At 56.0% G+C, this 19,771-nt stretch overlaps 3 protein-coding genes across 3 annotated transcripts; 1 reads left to right on the top strand and 2 right to left on the bottom strand.

Annotated features, from left to right (window-relative positions):
• The first annotated feature begins 4,680 nt into the window (after positions 1–4,680).
• MISP3 (MISP family member 3) lies at positions 4,681–7,011 on the top strand. Its single transcript, XM_065932049.1, has 3 exons — positions 4,681–5,810; positions 6,343–6,416; positions 6,657–7,011. Exons 1-3 carry the CDS (start codon positions 5,249–5,251, stop codon positions 6,666–6,668), a joined length of 648 nt encoding a protein of 215 aa, XP_065788121.1. The 5' UTR covers positions 4,681–5,248; the 3' UTR covers positions 6,669–7,011.
• Positions 7,012–11,437: 4,426 nt separating this feature from the next.
• C1H19orf67 (chromosome 1 C19orf67 homolog) lies at positions 11,438–14,316 on the bottom strand. Its single transcript, XM_065932048.1, has 6 exons — positions 13,861–14,316; positions 13,049–13,193; positions 12,828–12,928; positions 12,556–12,741; positions 12,065–12,199; positions 11,438–11,612 (listed from the first exon to the last, which is right to left on the bottom strand). Exons 1-6 carry the CDS (start codon positions 14,196–14,198, stop codon positions 11,438–11,440), a joined length of 1,080 nt encoding a protein of 359 aa, XP_065788120.1. The 5' UTR covers positions 14,199–14,316.
• A 1,107-nt stretch (positions 14,317–15,423) lies between these two features.
• Positions 15,424–18,737, bottom strand: SAMD1 (sterile alpha motif domain containing 1). Its single transcript, XM_065917609.1, has 5 exons — positions 17,361–18,737; positions 16,648–16,942; positions 16,461–16,557; positions 16,263–16,374; positions 15,424–16,166 (listed from the first exon to the last, which is right to left on the bottom strand). The coding sequence occupies exons 1-5, from the start codon at positions 18,303–18,305 to the stop codon at positions 16,008–16,010; spliced, it is 1,608 nt and encodes a 535-aa protein (XP_065773681.1). The 5' UTR covers positions 18,306–18,737; the 3' UTR covers positions 15,424–16,007.
• Between the last annotated feature and the right edge of the window lie 1,034 nt (positions 18,738–19,771).

The following is a 19,771-nucleotide window of genomic DNA, read 5'->3' as shown; positions in this document are numbered from 1 at the left end:
GTCTGCTGCAGCCCCCAGCACTCCTGTGGTCAAGCTCTATAGCATGCAGGGTCTTAGTTCACCCCAGCCGACCTGGGATCGCACCCATGGCCCCTGCAGTCTTAACCACTGGACCGCTAGGGAAGTCCCCTAGGCCCCTTCCTTGCTTCAGAGGGTCTGCTCCCCATGGAACAAAGGGAATGTGCTCAACTTAATCCTTCCTTCCTGCTCTAGATCCTACTCAGGATGGCCAAAAATTGGCAGAGGAGCGAGGAAAGAGCTTGGGTACATGGACAGGGTCCCTAAGTACATGTACAAGGCCCCTCATTGTGCAGGACAGACTTGGGGGTGGAAAATAAATGGGGCCAGACTGAGGCCTGGGGTTTTCCTATGCCAAGGACAAAACTCCTAGGGATTCAAAATATTTTCAGTTGAACCTGGTCTTCTATTGGGCTGGTCAAAATGTTTCTTTGGGTTTTTTTGTTTTTTTTTTTTCTTTTTTCATAACAACAACCCGAAGATGGTATGGCAAAACCCAAGTGAACTTTCTGGCCAACCCAATATATCCTCCTAAAAGCTTCTTTGGGGGACTTCCATGGTGGTTCAGTGGTTAAGAACCCCCCACCCTGCCATGACGGGGACACGAGTTCGATTCCTGGTCTGGAAACTAAGATTTCACATGCAGTGGGGCAACTAAGCCCACATGCCACAATGAAAGATCCCACATGAGGCACGAAGATCTCTTGTGCCACAACTAAGACCCAAGTCAGCCAAGTTTTTTTTTTTTTAATAAAAGTTTAAAAAAATAAAATAAAAGTTTATTTGCCATGATAGAAATAGAGAACACATTTTTAAAAATCAGTTTTTAATTGCAGTAAAATACACAAAACAAAATTTACCATTGGTAGCATTTAGTACATTCGTAATGTTGTGCAACTTGCTGCTATCTAGGTCCAGAACCTTTTCATTACCCCAAAAGGAAATTCTGTACCCATTAAACAGGCACTCCCCTCCCAAGCCCCTGGCAACCACTGATCTGCATCTGTCTCTGTAGATTTACCTATTCTGGACATTTTTTTTTAGTCAGTGGACTCATACAATAAGTGGCCTGTTCTGTTTGGCTTCTTTCACTGAGCATAATTTTTTCAAAAGAGAAAAGTGTTAGTTGCTGAGTAGTGTCTGACTCTTCGTAACCCTATGAACTGTAGCCCACTAGGCTCCTCTGTCTGTGGGGTTTCCCAGGCAAGAATACTGGAGTGGGTTGCCATTCCCTTCTCAATGTTTTCAAGGTTCATATGCATTTTAGCTTGAATCAGTGTTTCGTTCCTTTTCATGGCTGAATAATATTCCATTGTATGAATGGATCACATTTTGCTTATCCATTCATTTGTTGATGGACATTTGGGTTGTTCCCACCTTTTGGAGGAAAGTGTATATTTTACTTCGATGCTTGTAGCTATTGTAACTGTTAGCTATTTAGATCAACACTTATATAGAGTTCCCTCTATACTCTCGTCCTGGGTTCCACCTTGAGGCAAGATTGTTCTGTTTATAATTGTGTCTGTCTCCTAAACTCAACAGCAACTTCCAAATCTAGTTTATTTATTCGTTCCCAATTTTGGGAACATTCTTTAATAAGTGTTATGTGTCAGGCACTGTTCTAGGCATGAGAGAGTTGGGTGAACATGACCAACAGAAAATGCTGTAATACCACTCACTTTCCAGCTGAGGTGGGGGGCAGGCAGAGATAGATAATATACAAATAAAGAAACAAGGTAATTGATGATAACTATAGTATTGTGCAAGTGTTAGTCGCTCAGTTGTGTCTAACTCTTTGTGATTCCATGGACTGTAGCACACCAGGCTCCTCTGTCCATGGCACTCTCCAGGCAAGAATACTAGAGTAGGTAGCCATTCCCTTCTCCTGGGGATCTTCCCAACTCAGGGATCAAACCTGGTTCTCCTGCAAAGACTCTTCTGGTAGGCAGAGTCTTTACCATCTGAGCCACAAGGGAAGCCCAACTGTAGTATTGGGTGAATTACAAAAAAAGAAAAAGAAGGCAGGGATAGAGTTATGGAAAAGATCTGTGTTTGAGATAGGCTGGGTGATCAGAGACCACTTCTCTGAAGCAGTGACATCTGAATCAAGATCTGAATAGCAGAAACCAGCCATGTACTGAGTCATTCCAAGCAGAGAGAAAGGTCAGTACAAAGGCCCTGGGGGTGGGAATGTAATCGCAGAGTTTGAGGAAAGCATAAAGGTTCAGATGGAGGAGAGATCAAGGGAGACGGTGTCAGGAGATGAGATCTGAGAAGTGGGAAGGGGTGTTGAGCCAGGGTAGGAAATTTGGACTTTTCTCCTAAGTTTGTTGGAGAGACATCAGAGGGCAATGAATGGCTGGGAAAAGTGGACGAATTCAGAATATGTATTGGAGGCAGAGCAAACAGCAATCCAATATATGAATGGACTGGGGTGGGTAGGGAAAAAAGAGAAATTGAAGCTGTTCTACATTTTGGGACATGAAAAACACAATGAGTGAGTTGCTATATGTAGTAAAGAGAAGTAGAGTTGGGGGGAGACCAAGAATTCAGTTTTGAAAGTGTTCAGTTTGACCTATCTATTAGACTGGGGACTTGGATATGAGTTAAAACTCAGAGGAGAAATTAGAGCTAGAGATATAAATTTGGGAGACATCTACATAGAGATGATGTTTAAAGTGTGAAATTGGAGTTTGTCAAGGTCTGAGTGTTGGCAGGAAAGAGATTGTATACTTAAACTGAGTAATTGATCAGAACTCAATAGAAGGAAATAAACAAGGCATAGTGCACTGGCTGGATTAGCAACAGCTGGGAGCTCTTACCACCCCATAGCCCTGAAGGGAGAGAGCTGTTTGGAGCTGCTGCAGGCAGTGGAGGGACACAGTCAACAAAGCTTGGAGGAAGAAAACATGATCTCTCATTCGCCTCTCTCCCATCAGTCAAACCCAATGGAAGCCAGAGGGGAAAGAATCCACTGATGCAGGTGAACCGGAAGTCTGAAAAGGGGCACCTGGGAGGTCAGAGGAAATCCATAAATGGGTAGCGTTCTCCAAGACTAAGGAGCTAGTGGAAAGGAAGTCAGGGAAAAGCCAGTGACAGGTCTGGTAAATGGAGGTCATGGAGGTCCTTGGACAGAGAAGGGGGTCTGTGGTGTGGTGGAACCGAGAACACGGTATGCATGGCTAGAAGAGATGCACATACTCATGTGAAGTCGTTTTTGACTCTGTGACTCTTTGGACGGTATCCTGCCAGGCTCCTCTGTCCATGGGGATTTTTCGGGCAAGAATATTGGAGTGGGTTGCTATTTGCTCCTCCAGGAGATCTTCCTGACCCAGGGGTTGAACCCGTGTCTCCTGCACTGCAGGCGGATTCTTTACCACTGAGCCATCAGGGAAGAAGAGGAATAGGAGATGATAAAGTGGAGAGTCCACTGTAGAGACAACTCATTCCAGAAGTAGAGTCTTAATCGTCAACACCTCCCAAAGGGGTAAGTACTACCATCCCCATTTTACAGATAAAGAAACTGAGTCTTGGCGAAGGCTGACAACTTAGTTCAGGTTCTCAGTGGGATGAAACCCAGGTGGGCCCAATCCCAATTGGGCCAATAGAGTCAGAGGGAGGAGGGTAGCAGCTTGAGATTGGGATCCAGAAGAGTGGAGTGAGAGGGTGGATAGATAGGGAGTTACCAGGTTAGGTAGGGAGTTGCGGGATTATTGGCGATCCTGAGACTGTGCAGCCCACCCCCCCACCTTTCTTTAGGGAACTATCTTTTTCACTTGTCATCCCAAAATGGAGGGTGAGGGGTGGAGGCAGGTTTTGGCGAAAGCCCAGTGGAAGAGAGTGGAAAATGTCCCTGGGAGTAGTTCGCCTGTTCCTGGCATCAATCCTGGCCAAGAACACCACAATCTGACCCCAGCTGCAGGGAGCTACTTCCCCCACAAGCCTGAATACTTCTCTGGGTCTCCCAGTCGCCTGGGCCCAAGGTGACCGCCTTTCCAATCTCAGCCGCTCTTCTGGGCCCTGTGCGCGCTGTGTGTGCATGCCTGCCTCGGCCCTCGGTCTGGGAGTGCGCTGGGCAGTGGCCGGCTCGCGGACTTTTCCGGGTGGGGTGAGGGGAAGCGCCCTATGGGCCTGGCGCGGGCGCTGGCGCTCGGCTCGGGGAGGGAAACTGGGGCGGTCGGAGAGGCGGTTCCTGGCGCCCCCTCCAGCCCGAACTGTGCGCCGCAGGGGTGGAACTTGAAAGGACAGCCCGGAGGCCGTTGGTGTCGCTGCCAGCCTGCTGACACAGGATTGGTGGGCCAGGCCAGGCCCCGGAAAGATGGTTTCGGAAGACACCCCACCAGAAGACAGTGGTTCAGAGGTTCAGCCAGGCGTGCAGCTGGGTGGGACCAAGACCCCTGGTAATGCCGGGGACGTGAGCCCGAAAAGGTGCCAAGGTGGCACCCATTGAGTGAACACTGCATCTAGACTGGCGCCCCCAGGTAGCAGGCTAGGTCTAGGGAAGCTCTCTTCTAAAACATCCAACGCCCCGAGCTGACAGGCGGGTCAGTGGACCAAACCCAGTGCCCAGCTGAAGCGCCCCCCCTCGGGGGCGGGGCCAGGGCGGGGCTCCGAGTCCGGCCGGCAGGTGCAGGGGGCGGTGCCCGGCCCTGCCCCCGAGGGCAGTTCTTGGAGGCCAGGGGCGGGTCAGAGAAGTGGCTCGTGCGGGCGACGCCTTGGAACCCGCGGACGGCAATTGCAACCACAGGTGCTGCGCAGGGCAGGGTGTCCCAGCTCTGGGCATCAAAACTCCAGCGCTGGGAGCTAAGGCTTCCGAGCTGCTCCCAACCCTGGACACCTAAGCCCCTGGGCCTCAGAACGGAGCCCTGGGGGTCTTCCGAAGCGCGTGGGCCTGAACCTCCCGGCTTAGATATTGAAATTCCCAAGCCTGCCGCAGAGCTGAATACCGACGTCCCCGTGCCCTCCCCAGACCAGGGCGCGGAGACTCCTGAGCAAGAGAGGGAAGTCCTCGGACCATCAGCGAGGCAGGACGCAGAGCGTCCTGGGCCGACCGCAGCTGGGGGCTTTGAGAGTCCTGGGCAAGGAAGCGACGACCCTGAACCGTCTGAAGCGCCAGGCGCGGGGCTCCTGGAGCAGTCTCTCTCAAGGTCCGGAAACCTCCTCTGAGTCGAACTCGGAAGCCCTCCAGTTGCGTTCGGAGACCCCCCAACATCCCATAGAGGAGCCACTCATGGAGACGCCCATCGAGCGCGAAATCCGCCGCAGCTGCGAACGCGAGGAAAGCTTACGCCGGAGCCGGGGCCTGAGCCCAGGTCGCGCGGGCAGTGAACTCGTCGAACTGCGCGTGCGGCCGGTGCTCAGCCTGCCGGGGCCCAGCCCCGCGCTCCCGCGCGCTTTGGAGCGCGCTCGGGCGGGCGCGCAGATGCAGCGAGACATCGAGCGGGAGGCCTATCGGCAGGCGGCGCTGGCGCGCCCCGAGGTCCCGAAGCAAAGCGCCCGGCCGCCGCCGCAGCCGCTGGGCGAGCTCAAGCGCTTCTTCGAGGCTGGGTGCTACTCCTCACCCGCGGTGGAGGGCAGCGCAGACACGCAGCGGCTGCCCGAGCCCGGAGGCCGGCCGCATTCAGTCGTACAGGGCCGGTGTCCGGTGCTGGCTCGCGCCCCGCCGCCTATCGCACCGTCGCTGCTGGAGCAGGAGGTGCGCGAGGTGAATGAGCGCGAGCGGGATTTGCAGCGCCAGCGGCTGAGCCTCTACGGCACCGCCGAGTTCAAGGAGCCCGCGCCCAGCCTAACGGGTAAGCCACCGGCGCCCCAACGCTGGGGATTCCCAGGGCTCCAGCCGCTTTCACCGACTCCCCACCTCCAATGGGCCTCTAATCCTCAGGGTCCCCCTTCCTGGCTTCCAAACTCCCCGGACACCCCTCTCGACTCTCCCCTCACTGCCCACCCTTTCTGGACTGACCGTCCCTATGCTCCACCCCCACCCCCGTCGGACTCCCAGACCCACCCAACCTAGGCTTGTGGTGGGGGAAGGGAGGAGGATCCCAGATGTCTTTGTCGGGTTCCCAGGGACCCTCCCTGGGTTCTGGCACACCTGGATCTCCCCCTCTGAATTTTCTGGTTCCTACCTCCTCACTGTGGGTTTGTTCGCCTTCCCCCTCCCTGGGGTTCCTCCCTCCTCCCTCAGGACGGAGGCCTCGGTGGGGAGGAGGGGGGTGAACGCCTGTGTGTGTTTAAGGGGCGCGGCCGCTCTCCTTCGTTTTGGTCGCCTCCTGCCGGTAAGGCGTAGGGTGGGGCAATCCCAGCTGAGCGCCCCTTCCTCCGCAGTGAGCAGGGGCGACGGAAAGCTGGCGGTGATCTGGCCTCCTCGCAGAAAGGCTTCGGAGAACGGTCTGGAACAGGTGGGAACCCCTTTCCCCTCCTGCCCCTACCCCAACCCTCTGCATGGGAGAAAACTGGGCTAGCGAAAGGGCTCCCTGGGAAGTCACTGCGCTAGGACCCAAAGTCCGGGGCGTGGCCCGCGGGTGCGGAGAAGGCGGTGGTCGTGGGGCCCATACTGCCCCATCCGGTGCCTGGGTGTCCCCACTCGCGGTACGCGCGCCGCCAAGACTTGCCTTTGGTCTGGCCCCTCCCCCTGGCAGGAGGAGCCTTGAGGTTACGGCCCTCTGGGGTCCCAGGAGGAAAGTAACATGCCCCGCAGACCCTCGGGCCCGGGCGCTCAGGAGTGCCCTCCGGATCCGCGGAAGACCTGGAGAAGGGCCACAGGTCTGCGCCAGGGAAGACGCAATCGATCAGCATCCTTGAAACTGACTTTGTGAAACTGACCAGAATCGTCTATAAAACTGTTAGTCCCCATTGGGAAACACCGCCACCACCACCGCCAGTAAAACTGCCCAGCCCTCGCCGCCTAACTTAGCCTCTCCTTCTGGCCTTGTCTGTTAGAAGACAGGGGTCCTCGGCTGCCCGTACTCCCCAATAAAGCCCTTTCTTTCTGGACAGTGCAGGCTGTTTTCTTCTGAGTTTTCTTCTCCTGGGGTGGGGCAGGAGCGCGGCGAGACGAGGAAGGCCTGACACACACGGGAGGCGCCAGTCGGAATGCAGAATGTCCCCTTGTCGCCCGGTTCCGTGGCCGCTGGTCTCCCCCGGCCCTGCTGGGGTCCTAGTGCCCCCTAGCGATGCGGGCGCGAACTGCGGCTTTGGGACAAACGAACTCATGCCCTCCCTTTCCAGATTTCGTCAACTTTTATTGGTGCCAAACGACGTGCCCCCCCTGTGCTGGCTAGACAGAAGTGATAAGAGGTTCCCACCCTGGGGATATAAACAATAGCTACAAAAAAAAAAAAAAAAAAAGTGGTGTTGGTAGTTCAAGCTCCTTAGCAGGGCATGTAAGGCCATTTATAATCTGCCTAGCAAGTGTAAACCTCAGATGCTTACAGACCCCGGTGTGTGTGTGTTAGCTGCTCAGTCGTTTCCGACTCTTTGAGATCCCATGGACTGTAGCTCACCAGGCTCCTCAGTCCATAGAATTCTCCAGGCAAGAATACTGAGTGGGTTGCCTCCCAACCCAGGGATGGAACCCGGGTCTCCAAAATTGCACGCAGATTCTTTACCCTCTTAGCCACCAGGGAAGCCCTTACAGACCCCAGACAGATATTAAAAGAGCGAGAGGGTGTGCTGTAAAACAAAGACCTGGTTTCAACAGGGAGGAGGTAGGGGTTACTTCGTATCACCAGTGCTTTGAGTGAGTGAGCTCAGTGGTGTTAAGTCTGTTTTCCAAAAGCAACTGGAGGGAATTCCCTGGTAGTCCAGTGGCTAGGATGTCATGATTTCACTGCCGAAGGAAGACCCTTGTTCAATCCCAGGTTTGGGAACTAAAATCCCACAACCCCTGTGGTGCAGCCAAAAAAATCTAAAACAAAAACCCCGAAAGTAACTGGAAATCATCTTTAAAAGAGAAATCTACTGAACTTTAAAGAATTGTGACTATTTAGAAAATTTTAATTGGTGGGAGGTAAGAGCAGACAGCAAACAATACCTGTTTGCAAATAGGGCTTGTGGCTCAGTTGGCAAGCCCTCCTTAACTTCCCTTGGTCCCAAGACTAGGGATCCAAGGCCCCTGATGGGGTTCAAGATAAGCTGTAAAGCTGCATCAGTGCAGTATATTCTGCAGTTTTAATGTATCAAATTCCTGGAGATGCGCTGAGACCCAGAAAAGACTGTTTAGAATCATTGTTTAAACTCCTGGATTTATGCCTGGGTCTAGCTCACACAGCACTGTACCCCAACAGTAGCTCAGCCCAAGGACCCACCCCTGACCCCATCATCAGTACACTGACCACATGCTTGACTGTGACTCTGGGAGGAATGGAGAGAAAGGCAGGAAAGAGCCAGCATTTGTTGTTCATTCGCTCAGTCATCTCTGACTCTTTGCAACCCCACGGACTGCAACACACCAGGCTTCCCTGTCCTTCACCATCTCCTTGAGCTTGCTCAAACTCACGTCCATTGAGTTGGTGATGCATCCAATCATCTCATCCTCTGTTGTCCCCTTCTCCTGCCTTCAATCTTTCCCAGCATCAGGGTCTTTTCTAATGAGTCAGCTGTTTGCATCAGGGGGCCTAAGTATTGGAGCATCAGTCTTTCCAATGAATATTCAGGATTGATTCCCTTTAGGATTGACTGGTTTGATCTCCTTGCAGTTCGAGGAACTCTCAAGTCTTAAACACCAGAGTTCAGAGCCAGCACTGCCAAGGTGGAAAATGGAAACACCAAGAGCCTGTTTTTAATCCCCTGCAGAGGAGCTAAGAGCTAAGTATGTTGAGTTGACAGAAGTTAAGTATAGACCTGGGTTCATGAACTTTCTTGCATATTAAAGTTACCTGAGGCATGCTTATGTCAAATAAATCAGATTCTGATAGAAGCTTTGGCATCAATAAAGCTCCTCAGGTGTTTCTAACATGGAGCCAAGTTTGAGAGCCACGAAGTCGATGTAGGCTTGATATAGGTCGATACAGGCTTAAAGTGTGTGTCTGGGTGAGCAACATCAGCATCACTTGGGATCTTGTATGAAAAAAGTTCCATCCCAGACTTAGTGATCAAACCCTCCAGTGATTCTAAAGCTAGAGAATCATGGGTGTAGACAGTTCCTGAGCAACTACTGATTGCTTACTCTCTAAGTTGTGCCTGACTCTTTTACGACCCTATGGACTATACATTCCACCAGGCTCATCTGTCCATGGGGTTTTCCCAGGCAAGAATACTGGAGTGGGTTGCCATTTCCTTCTCCAGGAGATCTTCCCCACTCAGGGATGGAAAACCCTCCCACCATCTCCCCCATTGCATTGGCAGGCAGGTTCTTTATCATTGAGCCACCAGGGCTTCCCTCCTGACCAACAGGACCCAGGAAATCAAACCTGTTTCTTTCTTCTCCCGGGACTGCCACCACCCGCCAGAAATCTAGTTTTAAGTGGCTTGTGGATTTGTCCTAAGGGAAGATAAATTAAAGCTGCATGTGGCTAGTCCAAATTGAGATGTGCTATAAGTGCAAAATACACAGATTTCAAAAGCCTAGTATAAAAAAAGGGGGATACCTCAATAATTTCTTTTTTTTTTAAATAATTTCTTATATTAATTATATGTTGCAAAAATATTTTGGATATCTGGGGTTAAATAAAAATATCACTAAAAGTCTGGCCTCTTTATTCTTTTAGTATAGCTCTTAAAAATTTGCAATTACATAGGTGACTCGCATTTGTGGCTCAAATTTCTATTGGACTGGACTAGTCTAAACAGTTTTCCAGTAGTCATGTATGGATGTGAAAGTTGGACTATAAAGAAAGCTGAGCGACAAAGAATTGATGCTTTTGAACTGTGGTGTTGGAGAAGACTCTTGAGAGTCCCTTGGACTGCAAGAAGATCCAACCAGTCCATCCTAAAGGAGATCAGTCCTGGGTGTTCATTGGAAGGACTGATGTTGAAGCTGAAACTCCAATACCTTGGCCACCTCATGCAAAGAACTGACTCATTTGAAAAGGTCCTGAGGCTGGGAAAGACTGAGGGCAGGAGGAGAAGGGGACGACAGAGGATGAGATGGTTGGATGGCATCACTGACTCAATGGACATGAGTTTGGGTAGGCTACGTGAGTTGGTGATGGACAGGGAGGTCTGACGTGCTGCAGTCCATGGGGTTGCCAAGAGTCGGACACGACTGAGCGACTGAACTGAACTGAACTAAGTCTGAACAGTGGTGGTGGTGAACTCAGAGGGGCCTTGACTCAGTATTAGGGAACTTCAGAACCCGTTTGGACTCATTCAAATTCCTGGGTTGTGGACTAAAAAATCCTTGGTGCAGTCAGAAATTGTCACCAGAAGCCTCTACTCCTACTCCAAAAAGACAAGAGTTTTGGTTAATCATGATTCACTTCACGTTTCTATTTTTATAATTTGTAAACTGGGATAATCATAACACATGATAATACTATGTGTCAGGGACTATTAGGTAAGCAGGGCTCCAAGTCTCCTCTAACTCTGAAAATGCAAGGGAGACTCAAAAGGTGTCCGTTAGTTTAAGGGGAGAGGGATGGGTAACTCGCAGCTGACTGACAGCCGGATGAGAAGGACACTCCTCCCCTGGCAAGTGACCAGTTGCTATCAGGTGCAGGCTCCACCACCTGGTCTCTGAAGCTCTAGGTAGGCAGATTCATCTCTCAACCCGGTCTCCTTTTCAGTCCAAGGAGGGCCTCACCGCTCTCCCACCCAGCCCGCGCCCCGGACACCTCAGGAGGGAACAGCGATCTGTCCAAGCCATGACCCAAAAGCTGGAAGAGAAAGATCTAACCTCGGCGCTTAGGAAACTGATCGCTGGCCCTTTCCTGGGGCACGTCGGGAAATATAGTCTTTTTCCGTACAGGGAAATAATTTCCGGGTCAAAACATGAGAGTGGGCGTAGCTCTGCGTTCCTTCTCACAGTGGGCGTTGAATTTCCTCGCTACCCGAAACTTGCGGTTATCTGGGTTCCGGTTGTTGACAGGAGCCGCTACTTCCCTTTTTGCTTGGTACCGGTCCCTACGCATGCTCTGAGCTCCCGTCGGCCAGTCAGCGGGCCACGGTTTTGTTTCCATAAGACTACATTACCCAGAAGGCCACAGCTAGTGGGCGGGGCCTCCTCTCCCCAAGGGGAGGGGAGCGGCGCTCTGAGCGGACGCTGAGCCTGTGACCTCTTTCTTTCTTTTATTTAACACAAAACTGGTGTGTTCACAAGCAGGGCTCCGCGGCCGGGCCGGATCCAGTGCGGACGGGCCAGCTCGGCCTGGCCCCTTGGAAGGCAGGCCGAGCCGCACTAGGAGAACGAGTGAGCCCCTCCCCTACCCCCTCTCCTGGAGTTTGGAACTGTCAAGCTCCAGCTCCCACCCTCTCTCCAGGTTCAAGACTCCTGAGCGGCCCACGCCGCGGGCCCGGCGGCGCTCGGGGGCCGAGCCGTGCCTGCCTGGCCCGTGAGGATCTGCACCAGCAGGTCGGTGGCCAGCATGTGCGACGGCTCCTCGAAGCCGATGGTCAGCAGCTGCTGGTAGTCCCCAGGCGGCTGCGGGCACAAAATCCTGGGCGCCAGGGACAGACAGGCCAGGACGTGAGCGTCCCCAGTTACTCGGGAGCCCCTCCCCTTGAGCGAGAGGCTTTGGCTGAAAGAGGCTTTGTTTCAGCTGGGGGTGGGAAAAACCCTGGGGGAAAGTGGTTTCCTTGTTGATGCGAAACTTAGAGGGTAAGGCTCTTGGAGGCTGAGCAATTTTATCCCTGACCTGGCTGATTACTCAACGAGCTGTGTGTCCTTTGGCAGGTAACTTAACCTCTCTGAACACCTGTTTCCTTTGTAAAATGGGGATGGTAGTATAGACCTCAGTGGATGTTACATGAGTCTGCATAAAGGCTTTTCAGGGCACAATAAAATTCATTATTATCAATGGTAACAATGTTGAGGGAGGCAGATGGTCTCTGGTTGGCTTCTGTCCCTCCCTCCAGACCCCACCCACCTTACCATTGCCCTGGCTCCTACCATGAATAAAGGTCATCCTCGGCTGGTCCTAGGGGCACCCATCGGCCGATGGACCACAGCTTCTGAATCTGGGGGCAGGAATTGGCCGGATTCTTGCCTGTGTCCTCCCATGTATCTCGATAGCATAGGAAGTAGCTGGGAAGGGAAGGGGCAGCAATTAAAAGTGAGCAGTGAGCAGTCTCTTAGTTCTTCTGTTTGAGGGCTTTAATTTTGGAGGTAAAGTGGAAACTCATCAAGTTACCTTCAGGTTCTCAGGTAGGCATGTGACAATACTGAGGCCTTTTCTCCCTGTCAGCCTACTTTCTTAAGATAACGACTTCTATTTTGATGGGTGCATCTATGTATGTATGTATGTATATTTAAGGTGAGGATGACCTTGCAAAGGTTCTTGAATTCCTGCTTGGTTTTCCACTTTGGTGGTGGTTCAGTGGCCCAAACTGGCATTCTCCCATAGCGAGGGGGAGGACTTGGATTCTGATAAGGGGACTCACTAATCCACGTGGGAATCTTGCTCCCGGCTGCTGGCCTCTGGGGTGGTTTCCAGGTTCCAGCGCATCTTCTTATAGAGGTATCGGGGGAAGCGGCTGGCGGTGTAGGCGGCAGGGGCACAGTATCTGAAGATGGACACCTCATGGGAGGGACTGATGGAGAACCTCCCGCAGAAGAAACAGGAGATGCTGGCAGGAGATTCAAGAGTAGGGAATGAGGCTATGCCCTGGGCTCCTCCATCCCTGACCCCAAGCCAAGTCTCTTAGGCTTTTACCTTAGGGGGTCAGTCTCCTCCAAGTTCACGAACCCAAAAGAGGCATACATTAGGACCAGCTGTTCCAGGTGAAGAGTGAGTTGTTGGGAGATCTCCAGCAGCTGTATGGAAGAGGGGGCATAACGAGATTAGTTGGCCTTCCAGGAGCATCCTCCCCATCCCCCAGGCCTGAGGAATGCAGAAAGGGGCATCAAGGTCTAGGAAACCTGCTCCACACACACCCCCTTTCGGATCAGCTCCTGCAGGGCTCCATAGATGGGGGGCACATTCCGAGCAGCTGCCTCCAGGTACAGGAAGTAGGGCTCACACATCTGCAAGAAGGTGGTCATGGCCTTTGCCAACTGTTCCTTCTGCACTCGGTCCCTGCTGAAGGGAGAAGCAGGCCTTTGCCTGAGTCCTTGGCTCCCCCACCAATTTCTCCCCTTCTACGCACCCCTCCCACCTGTATCCCTGGCCTGGACTCCCACTACGAACAAACTCCCAGAGGACCTTTCAGGACCACCATCATCAAAGACATGTGAAACACTTGTTAAAATGCAGACACCTGAGTCCCACGTCTGACTTTGACCTACTACTATTCCCTGGGTGAAGCTCAGAAATCTAGGATTTAAACAACCTCCCAGGGGATTCCAATGGACATTAATCTGTGAGCATCACAGTCCCCCTTCCCTTGGTCTGGGAATCATATTATCCTCTGAGGTCTCAAACTGGTAGCCAGCAGGCCAAATCTGGCCCAGATAGGTTTTGTTTAGCCTGCCCAAGGTTCGAAACTTAAGCCAACAGTTAAAAAGTGGGAGAAAAGTTCTAGCAGTTTGGCAACCCCAAATCCCACATAGTAGTCCGCCCTCCCTAACCCCAAGTTTCTACACAGTTCTCATAACTCTGAAATTGGGTTGCTCATCAGTCAGCGTCATTTACTTCGTCTAGCTCCCGATGCTTTTGAGTTTGCAAACCTAGTGTATTTCGCCTATTTTGTTAAACCCTCCTCTGCCCCTTTATCCATGGTAGAATCTAGGACCCCATCGAGCATCACCTGTAGAGCAAGTAGCTCTGGAAATCATCTGCCTTCTTAAGCAGGTAGCAGAGCTGTTCGGTGATGGGGCTGAACATGGTGTCCAACGGCAGGCGAGGAGGGGTGGGCAGGGGGCCTGGGGCCGGACGCTCTGGGGAAGGCGTAGAGCTGGGGGCCTGGGGCAGCTGTCCTTGAACATCCTTCTCGGGCTCCGCCTCGGGTGGGTTCCCAGGTCCGCCAGGGGGAGGCGACCACGAGGGGTCTTCGCAGGGCTGTGCCCCAGATTCCAAGTCGTCCAGGGGCGGCGTTTCCCCAGAGCCCGCGGGGAGCGGCCCCACGAACCACTGTTCGGTTGCCATCGTGCGGCAAGAGGCGGGGACCACCGGAGCTCTTTAAGCCTCCGCTGCTCACATTGGCCGCGGGTTCGACCCCGCCCAGGGTATCTCGGACCTGCCTGGCCTGGTTCACCCCAGCCTCTACCTCCCTTGCCGGCGCCGCGTGGAGGGAGTTCGCCTCATTTGAATTTCAACACGCCGGAGGGGCGCGCCGCTCCTGCCCGCGCTGCGCGGCAGCGGCGCCCCGCGCACACGCGCGCTCCCGGAACCTGACCGTGGGGTGCGCCTCCGAGGGAGGTGACCTGGGCTGCTGCTGGCGCGGCGGTGTTCTGGGGGCGCGGCCTGGGGCCAGCGCATCTAACTCTCGGAGGTGGTTTCCTAGGGAGGAGGGATCTCCGCGCGTCAAACCCCTGGGGTTGCAAGTATAGAAATCAAGAAAGGCCCCGCCCCGCTCGCTGACTCTGACCCCCAGGCCCTGGAATCTGTATTTAAAAAAAAAAAAAACCAAATGGAATTGAGAAACTGCACTAGAACTTACCAGGCTCTTGTGATGTAGTAGTTGTCACTATTACTAACAATAAAAATCTTCACTTGGAAAGGATTTCCCCATCTCATGATCTCATCCGATGGCCCAGTCCCTCCTGTCCCTTTTATGAAAAAGACCTTGAGGATTGGGGACCCTACCATGGGCCCAGAAGAGACTTCTGCCTTCCCCACGCCCCCAAGTTGTAGACTGGATTCTTTGTTAACATGCAAAGGTTGTCAGATACAGAGGTCTGAAGCCAAATACATTAATTATACTTAAAGACGCTGGGTAAAGAATGACAGGTGTCTGACCCCACCCTGTGTGACACCGAGCCAGCATCTTTGCAGTGATGAGCCAGTTGCCAGGTCTATAAAGTGTGTGTTTTTTTTTTTTTAATGAGCTCTGCCTCATGGGGCTCTGGTGAGAACCCAGAGAATGCTCATAAAACCTAGAGTTAACTGCTAGTCACTTAACAAATATTTGAGCACCTACTATGTGCCCAGGGACTATTCTGGGAAAGGAGAGATGGCAGAAGAAACAAATAATCCTTTTCTCCTGGAAGAGTTACTGTCAAAATTACAGCCAGCTCTGAGGCAGCACCACTCACGACCTAGTCTTCCACCGCACACAGCTTTGTCCTAAACCCAAGGCTCCCAGGGGGCTAATGTGGCTCTTCTCCTCCCCAGACTACTTTCATGAAATGGACTCCATGCCATTTTTTTCTTCTCTCTTTTTTTAAAATTTTATTTAAAAAACCTTCGGTGCAATATTAAAAAGCAATACGGCCAGCTGGAGCGACAACGAACAGAAAGAAAAGGGGAGGATGGGTAGGGAAGATCTCCGGACCCCCTTCCCAGCTGCTCCCAGGGGCTGGAGGCCAGGGCCAGACTGGGGAGGGGCCTGGGTGGTGGGGGAGAGAGGAAAGGCCACCCACCAAAATGAACAGGCAGAATAAAACACTGATATAGGAAATATCTGGCTGAACTGAAGAGGATCTAGGGGAGATGGGAAGCCCCCATTTTCTTCCCCCCAAATGTCCTAGATAGGGGGCAGGGGGCGGGGGGAAAGGGTTGGCCTCCTGGGTGAGAGGAATAGGCCCTGTCCCACCCCACACTCCTCTGTCAGGGAGTACAGGATGTGCTGGGGGGCCAGAGCCATGTATGTTGGGGGAAAGGTGAGTAGGAATGCCCCCTCACTAGAATCTGTTACAAGGGCTGAGGGTGTTCCCGGTCCAGCTCCCAGACTCTTGGGGGTCTTGGGTGAGAGGAGACTGGAGCGGGTTGGGGCAGGGGTGTGAGGCTGGGCGTTCAGCCTAGAAAGCCGTCGGGGTCGTCCTCCTCAAAGTGGCCTTGCTGCAGCACCTTGATGTGGTGCTCGTAGATTTTCAGGGCTGGGCCGAGGCGGATGGACAGGCCGGTCAGCACGTCTGTGCGTTGCATGAGCAGCAAAGACTTGCCATCGATTTCCTGGGGGGGACAGAGGCGAGAGAGAGAGAGCAGGGTCAGAATACACCCCCACTGAGACCCTGAAACCCTGGGGCTAAGCTGAGGGGCTGAACCCACCTGCTCTTGGAAAGCTGTCGCCTGCTCCGGGAAGCCAGCCTCAGTGAAGTATTCGACCACATCTGTCACCGTCCACTCCACAGGATCAGCCGGCTTCTCCTTGCGCCCCGAACTGTGTTGGAACAGAGGGAGCCAGTGAGCAGTGACACTCCCGCAGCGGCCCCCACCCCACCCCGTGTCTCAAACACTGCAACTTACGGACAGCCAAAGGGGGTCCCATCGGCCCCAGGGAGGGCTGGTTTTCCTGGGGGCAAAGGCACGGGGGATGGGGAGTCTGGCCCAGTGGCAGCAGAGGCTAGGAAATAAAAAGCAGATGCCTGTGGTTTTGTCTTGGGGCTCGGTTCCCCCCCACCAGCCACCCTCCCCCACCCGGAGGAGCCCTTACCTGATCCCCCTTCCTTATTCATGGCGGCCATCGAGAACACTTGACGGGTGCCACTGCCTGGCGCTGGCCCGCGTCCTTCATCCTGGCCCTGGTGGGGCCCACAGGGCGTCCACTCCTTGACCCTCTCCTTGGCATTCTGAGGGCCCCGCTCGCCATTAAGCTGGTGGTGTTGGGCACCTGCAGGACGGTCTCCCTCGGGCACCTCGGAGCCCTCAGACACTTCATCTTCATCATCTTCATCTTCGTCATCTTCATCCTCCTCTTCCTTCTCAAGCACTCGCTCTTCTCCACCTCTCTGGAGCAAGAGAGGGAGGCCCGTAAGGGCAGTAGCTGTTCTAGCCCTGGGCCCGACCCGGGGATCCAGGACCAGGCGGACTGCCTCACCACCACCTTTAATACCAACACGGACTAACTTTTACACATCCACTCCGTGCCAGACTCTGTGTTAATAAAGCTCTCAGTAGCCAAATCTCACTAAACTCGCTCAACAACCCCAAGAGGTCGCTACTGTTATTAAGTCGCGTTTTACAGCGGAGGAAACTGAGGCCGGCGAAGATCAAGTCACTTGCCAAGGTCACCACCCGCCAAGCCCGCAGGGAAGAAGCGCAAAGCCCCGGCCGCCTGCCGCCCGCTTCCTCCTGGGACTCTCGCCCCGCCACCAACTTCGCCAGCACCTGCCCACCGCACGGCGCCCCCCTCCGCGGCGCGCTCACCTTGCTCCGCGACGCGCGGGCGCTGGCGGCCGGGGGCGCCCGCCCGGGCCTGTCCCCGCGGGGCAGCGCGAGCGCTCCGAGACGAGTGCGCTCCAGGCGGCCCCGAGCCGCCGCCTCCTCCTCTAGCAAACCCTGCACGCGGCCGCGGGTTAGGCGGCCGCCGGCGCCGCCGCTACCCCCGAGGTAGCGCACGACTTCCCGCAGGCTCACGGGCCGAGCCGGGCCGCCGGCCCGCGCCGCGCCCCCCTCCGGCGGCTGCTGTGGCTGCGGCGGCGGCGGCGGCGGCGGCTGCTGTGGCTGTGGCGCCGGCGGCAGCGGCGGCTCCCGGGCGGCGACGGCGGGCGGGGGGGCGCGGCGCGGGCCGGCCGGGGGCGCCACTGCCGGAGGAGCGGCGGGCGCGGGCGGCGGCGCGGCCAGGGGCGCGGCCCGCTGCGCGCGGGGGCCCGGTTGCGCGGGGCCGGGCGAGGGGGGCGCTGTGGCGGCAGCAGCGGCGGCCGCGCGGGGCGCCCGGGCCGGGGCGGCGGCGGCGGCGACGGGCGCGGGCGGTGGCGGCGGGGCGGGCGTGGGCGGCGGCGCGGCGGCGGCAGCGGGGCCCCCGCGGGGGGCGCGCGGCGGGGCCGGCGGGGTGGCTCCGCGCCGGGGCGGCTGGACGCGCGCCGCGTTGCGGTACGAGATGCTCCCCTTGTAGCTGACCCGGAGCACGGCGCGTTGCTGGATCAGTTTCTCTAGCTCGGCGCGCGTGCGCTCCGGCTCCGGGCCGTGCCGCCGCCGCACCATCCGGCAGATGCGCTCCAGGTCCGGCCGCGCCTTGCGCGAGCGCAGCGAGTCGATGGTGTCCAGGATCCACTCTTGGTAGTGCGGGGAAGCGGCGGACGACGAGGCAGCGGCCGCCGTGGTGGCGGCCGCCGCCGTCTCCGGCGGGGGTAGGGCCGGGGGCCCCGCCATGCCTCCCGCCCGGCCCGGCTGCACCGTGCGCGCTGCCTCCCTCCCAGCGCGGCGCCCCCCTCCCCGGCACCCCTCCCTCCGCCGCTGCCCGCCTCCTCCGCCTCCCCCCCCGGGGGGCGCAGCGCCTCGGCGGAGCGGCGGCGGCGCTGCTGTTTCTTTGCAAAAAAAAAAAAAAAAAAAAAAGAACGAGAGAGAGGGAGCGAGAGAGAGAGAGAAAAAAAAAACAGTGAGAGAGAAAGAAAAGAGAGAAAAAAATATGCACACACACTCACTCACTCGCACGCACGCACACACAGACCCGCTTCTGCTGGGCGCGCGCGGGGCCGGGGATGCGAGGAGGGAGGAGGGGAGCGCGGCGCGGCCGGCCCCTCCCCGCCGCCGCCGCCGCCGCACGCGCGCCCTGCGCCCGGGACACTCCGGCCCCCCTTCCTTCCCTCCCTCCCTCCTCCCCGCCGCCCGCCTTCCTCCCTCCCACCCCCACGCGCCCGCTTTTAAGGTGGAGCCCGGGCCCCCCGCCCGCCCCCTTTACCCTGCGCTCTCGCTCACTCCGGCTCGCCCCGGCCCCCCCTTACAACTCCCGCGCGCTTTTTAAGGAGGCGCCGCGGAGTTGGCGCCGGGGCGGGGGCGGGGGAAAGCGGCGGGCGGGGGAGGGGGAGGGGAGCGCCGGGGGGAGGGGAGAGGGGGCGGGCGGGGCGGGCGGGCGGTGCTCGGCCGCCCTCCAGCCATTGGGCGCGGGACCCAGACGTCCCCGGCGCCCAGCCCCCCTCTCCACGCCTCCCCGGCGCGCTCCGCTCTCGGGACCGCACTTACCGGGAACTCGCCGCCCGCGGGCCGGGCCACTGCGCTCACCCGGCGCCGCGGGGACCTTCGGACCACCGCCGCCTCCGTGCCCCTAGGGCGTGCTTGGCCCTGCGCGGGGAGGGGGGCGCGCACGGTCTCCACCACCCCATGCCCCCCCTGCCAGGGCCGCCCCCGCCGCCGCTCGGCTTCCCGGCGCGCCGGCCCCAGCGTCTCCCTAGAGCTCCCGCCCTTTCGGCCTCTCGTTGGACGCAGAGGGGGTGCGCCTCAGAATGTGGGGACCCCTAATCTGGGGTCAGAGGGCAGTTTGGCGCCCCCTTCTCTGGCAGGGCGGAGGGGAGTGGCGGAATTCCAGATAAACCCGGCTTTACAAGGACTCCAGGCCAGGTGCTGATCAGCTTAGACGCTGGGGTCCGAAATTCTCTTTCCAACCCCCTGGGGGTGCGTGGGTGGGTGACCGAAGTCAGGAACACTAGCGACACTTTTTTTTAAACAAAACTTTATTGATAATAGTTTTCAAATATGTTTACAACAGCACACTGTTCAAGAGGAAGTTGCGTCCTTCGCAGCACACAGGTTGAATCACCCCCGCGCCCACCCGGGCCCCACCCCAGGCCTGAGAGCTCCTCCTGGGATGGGGAGAAATGATGAGAGGGACAAATACGGGG

The sequence above is a fragment of the Muntiacus reevesi genome, chromosome 1 (genome assembly GCF_963930625.1).
Source record: "Muntiacus reevesi chromosome 1, mMunRee1.1, whole genome shotgun sequence".
Taxonomy (NCBI): domain Eukaryota; kingdom Metazoa; phylum Chordata; class Mammalia; order Artiodactyla; family Cervidae; genus Muntiacus; species Muntiacus reevesi.
The sequence above is the reverse complement of the archived record's forward strand: the minus strand, read 5'-3'. Positions and strand labels throughout refer to the sequence as shown.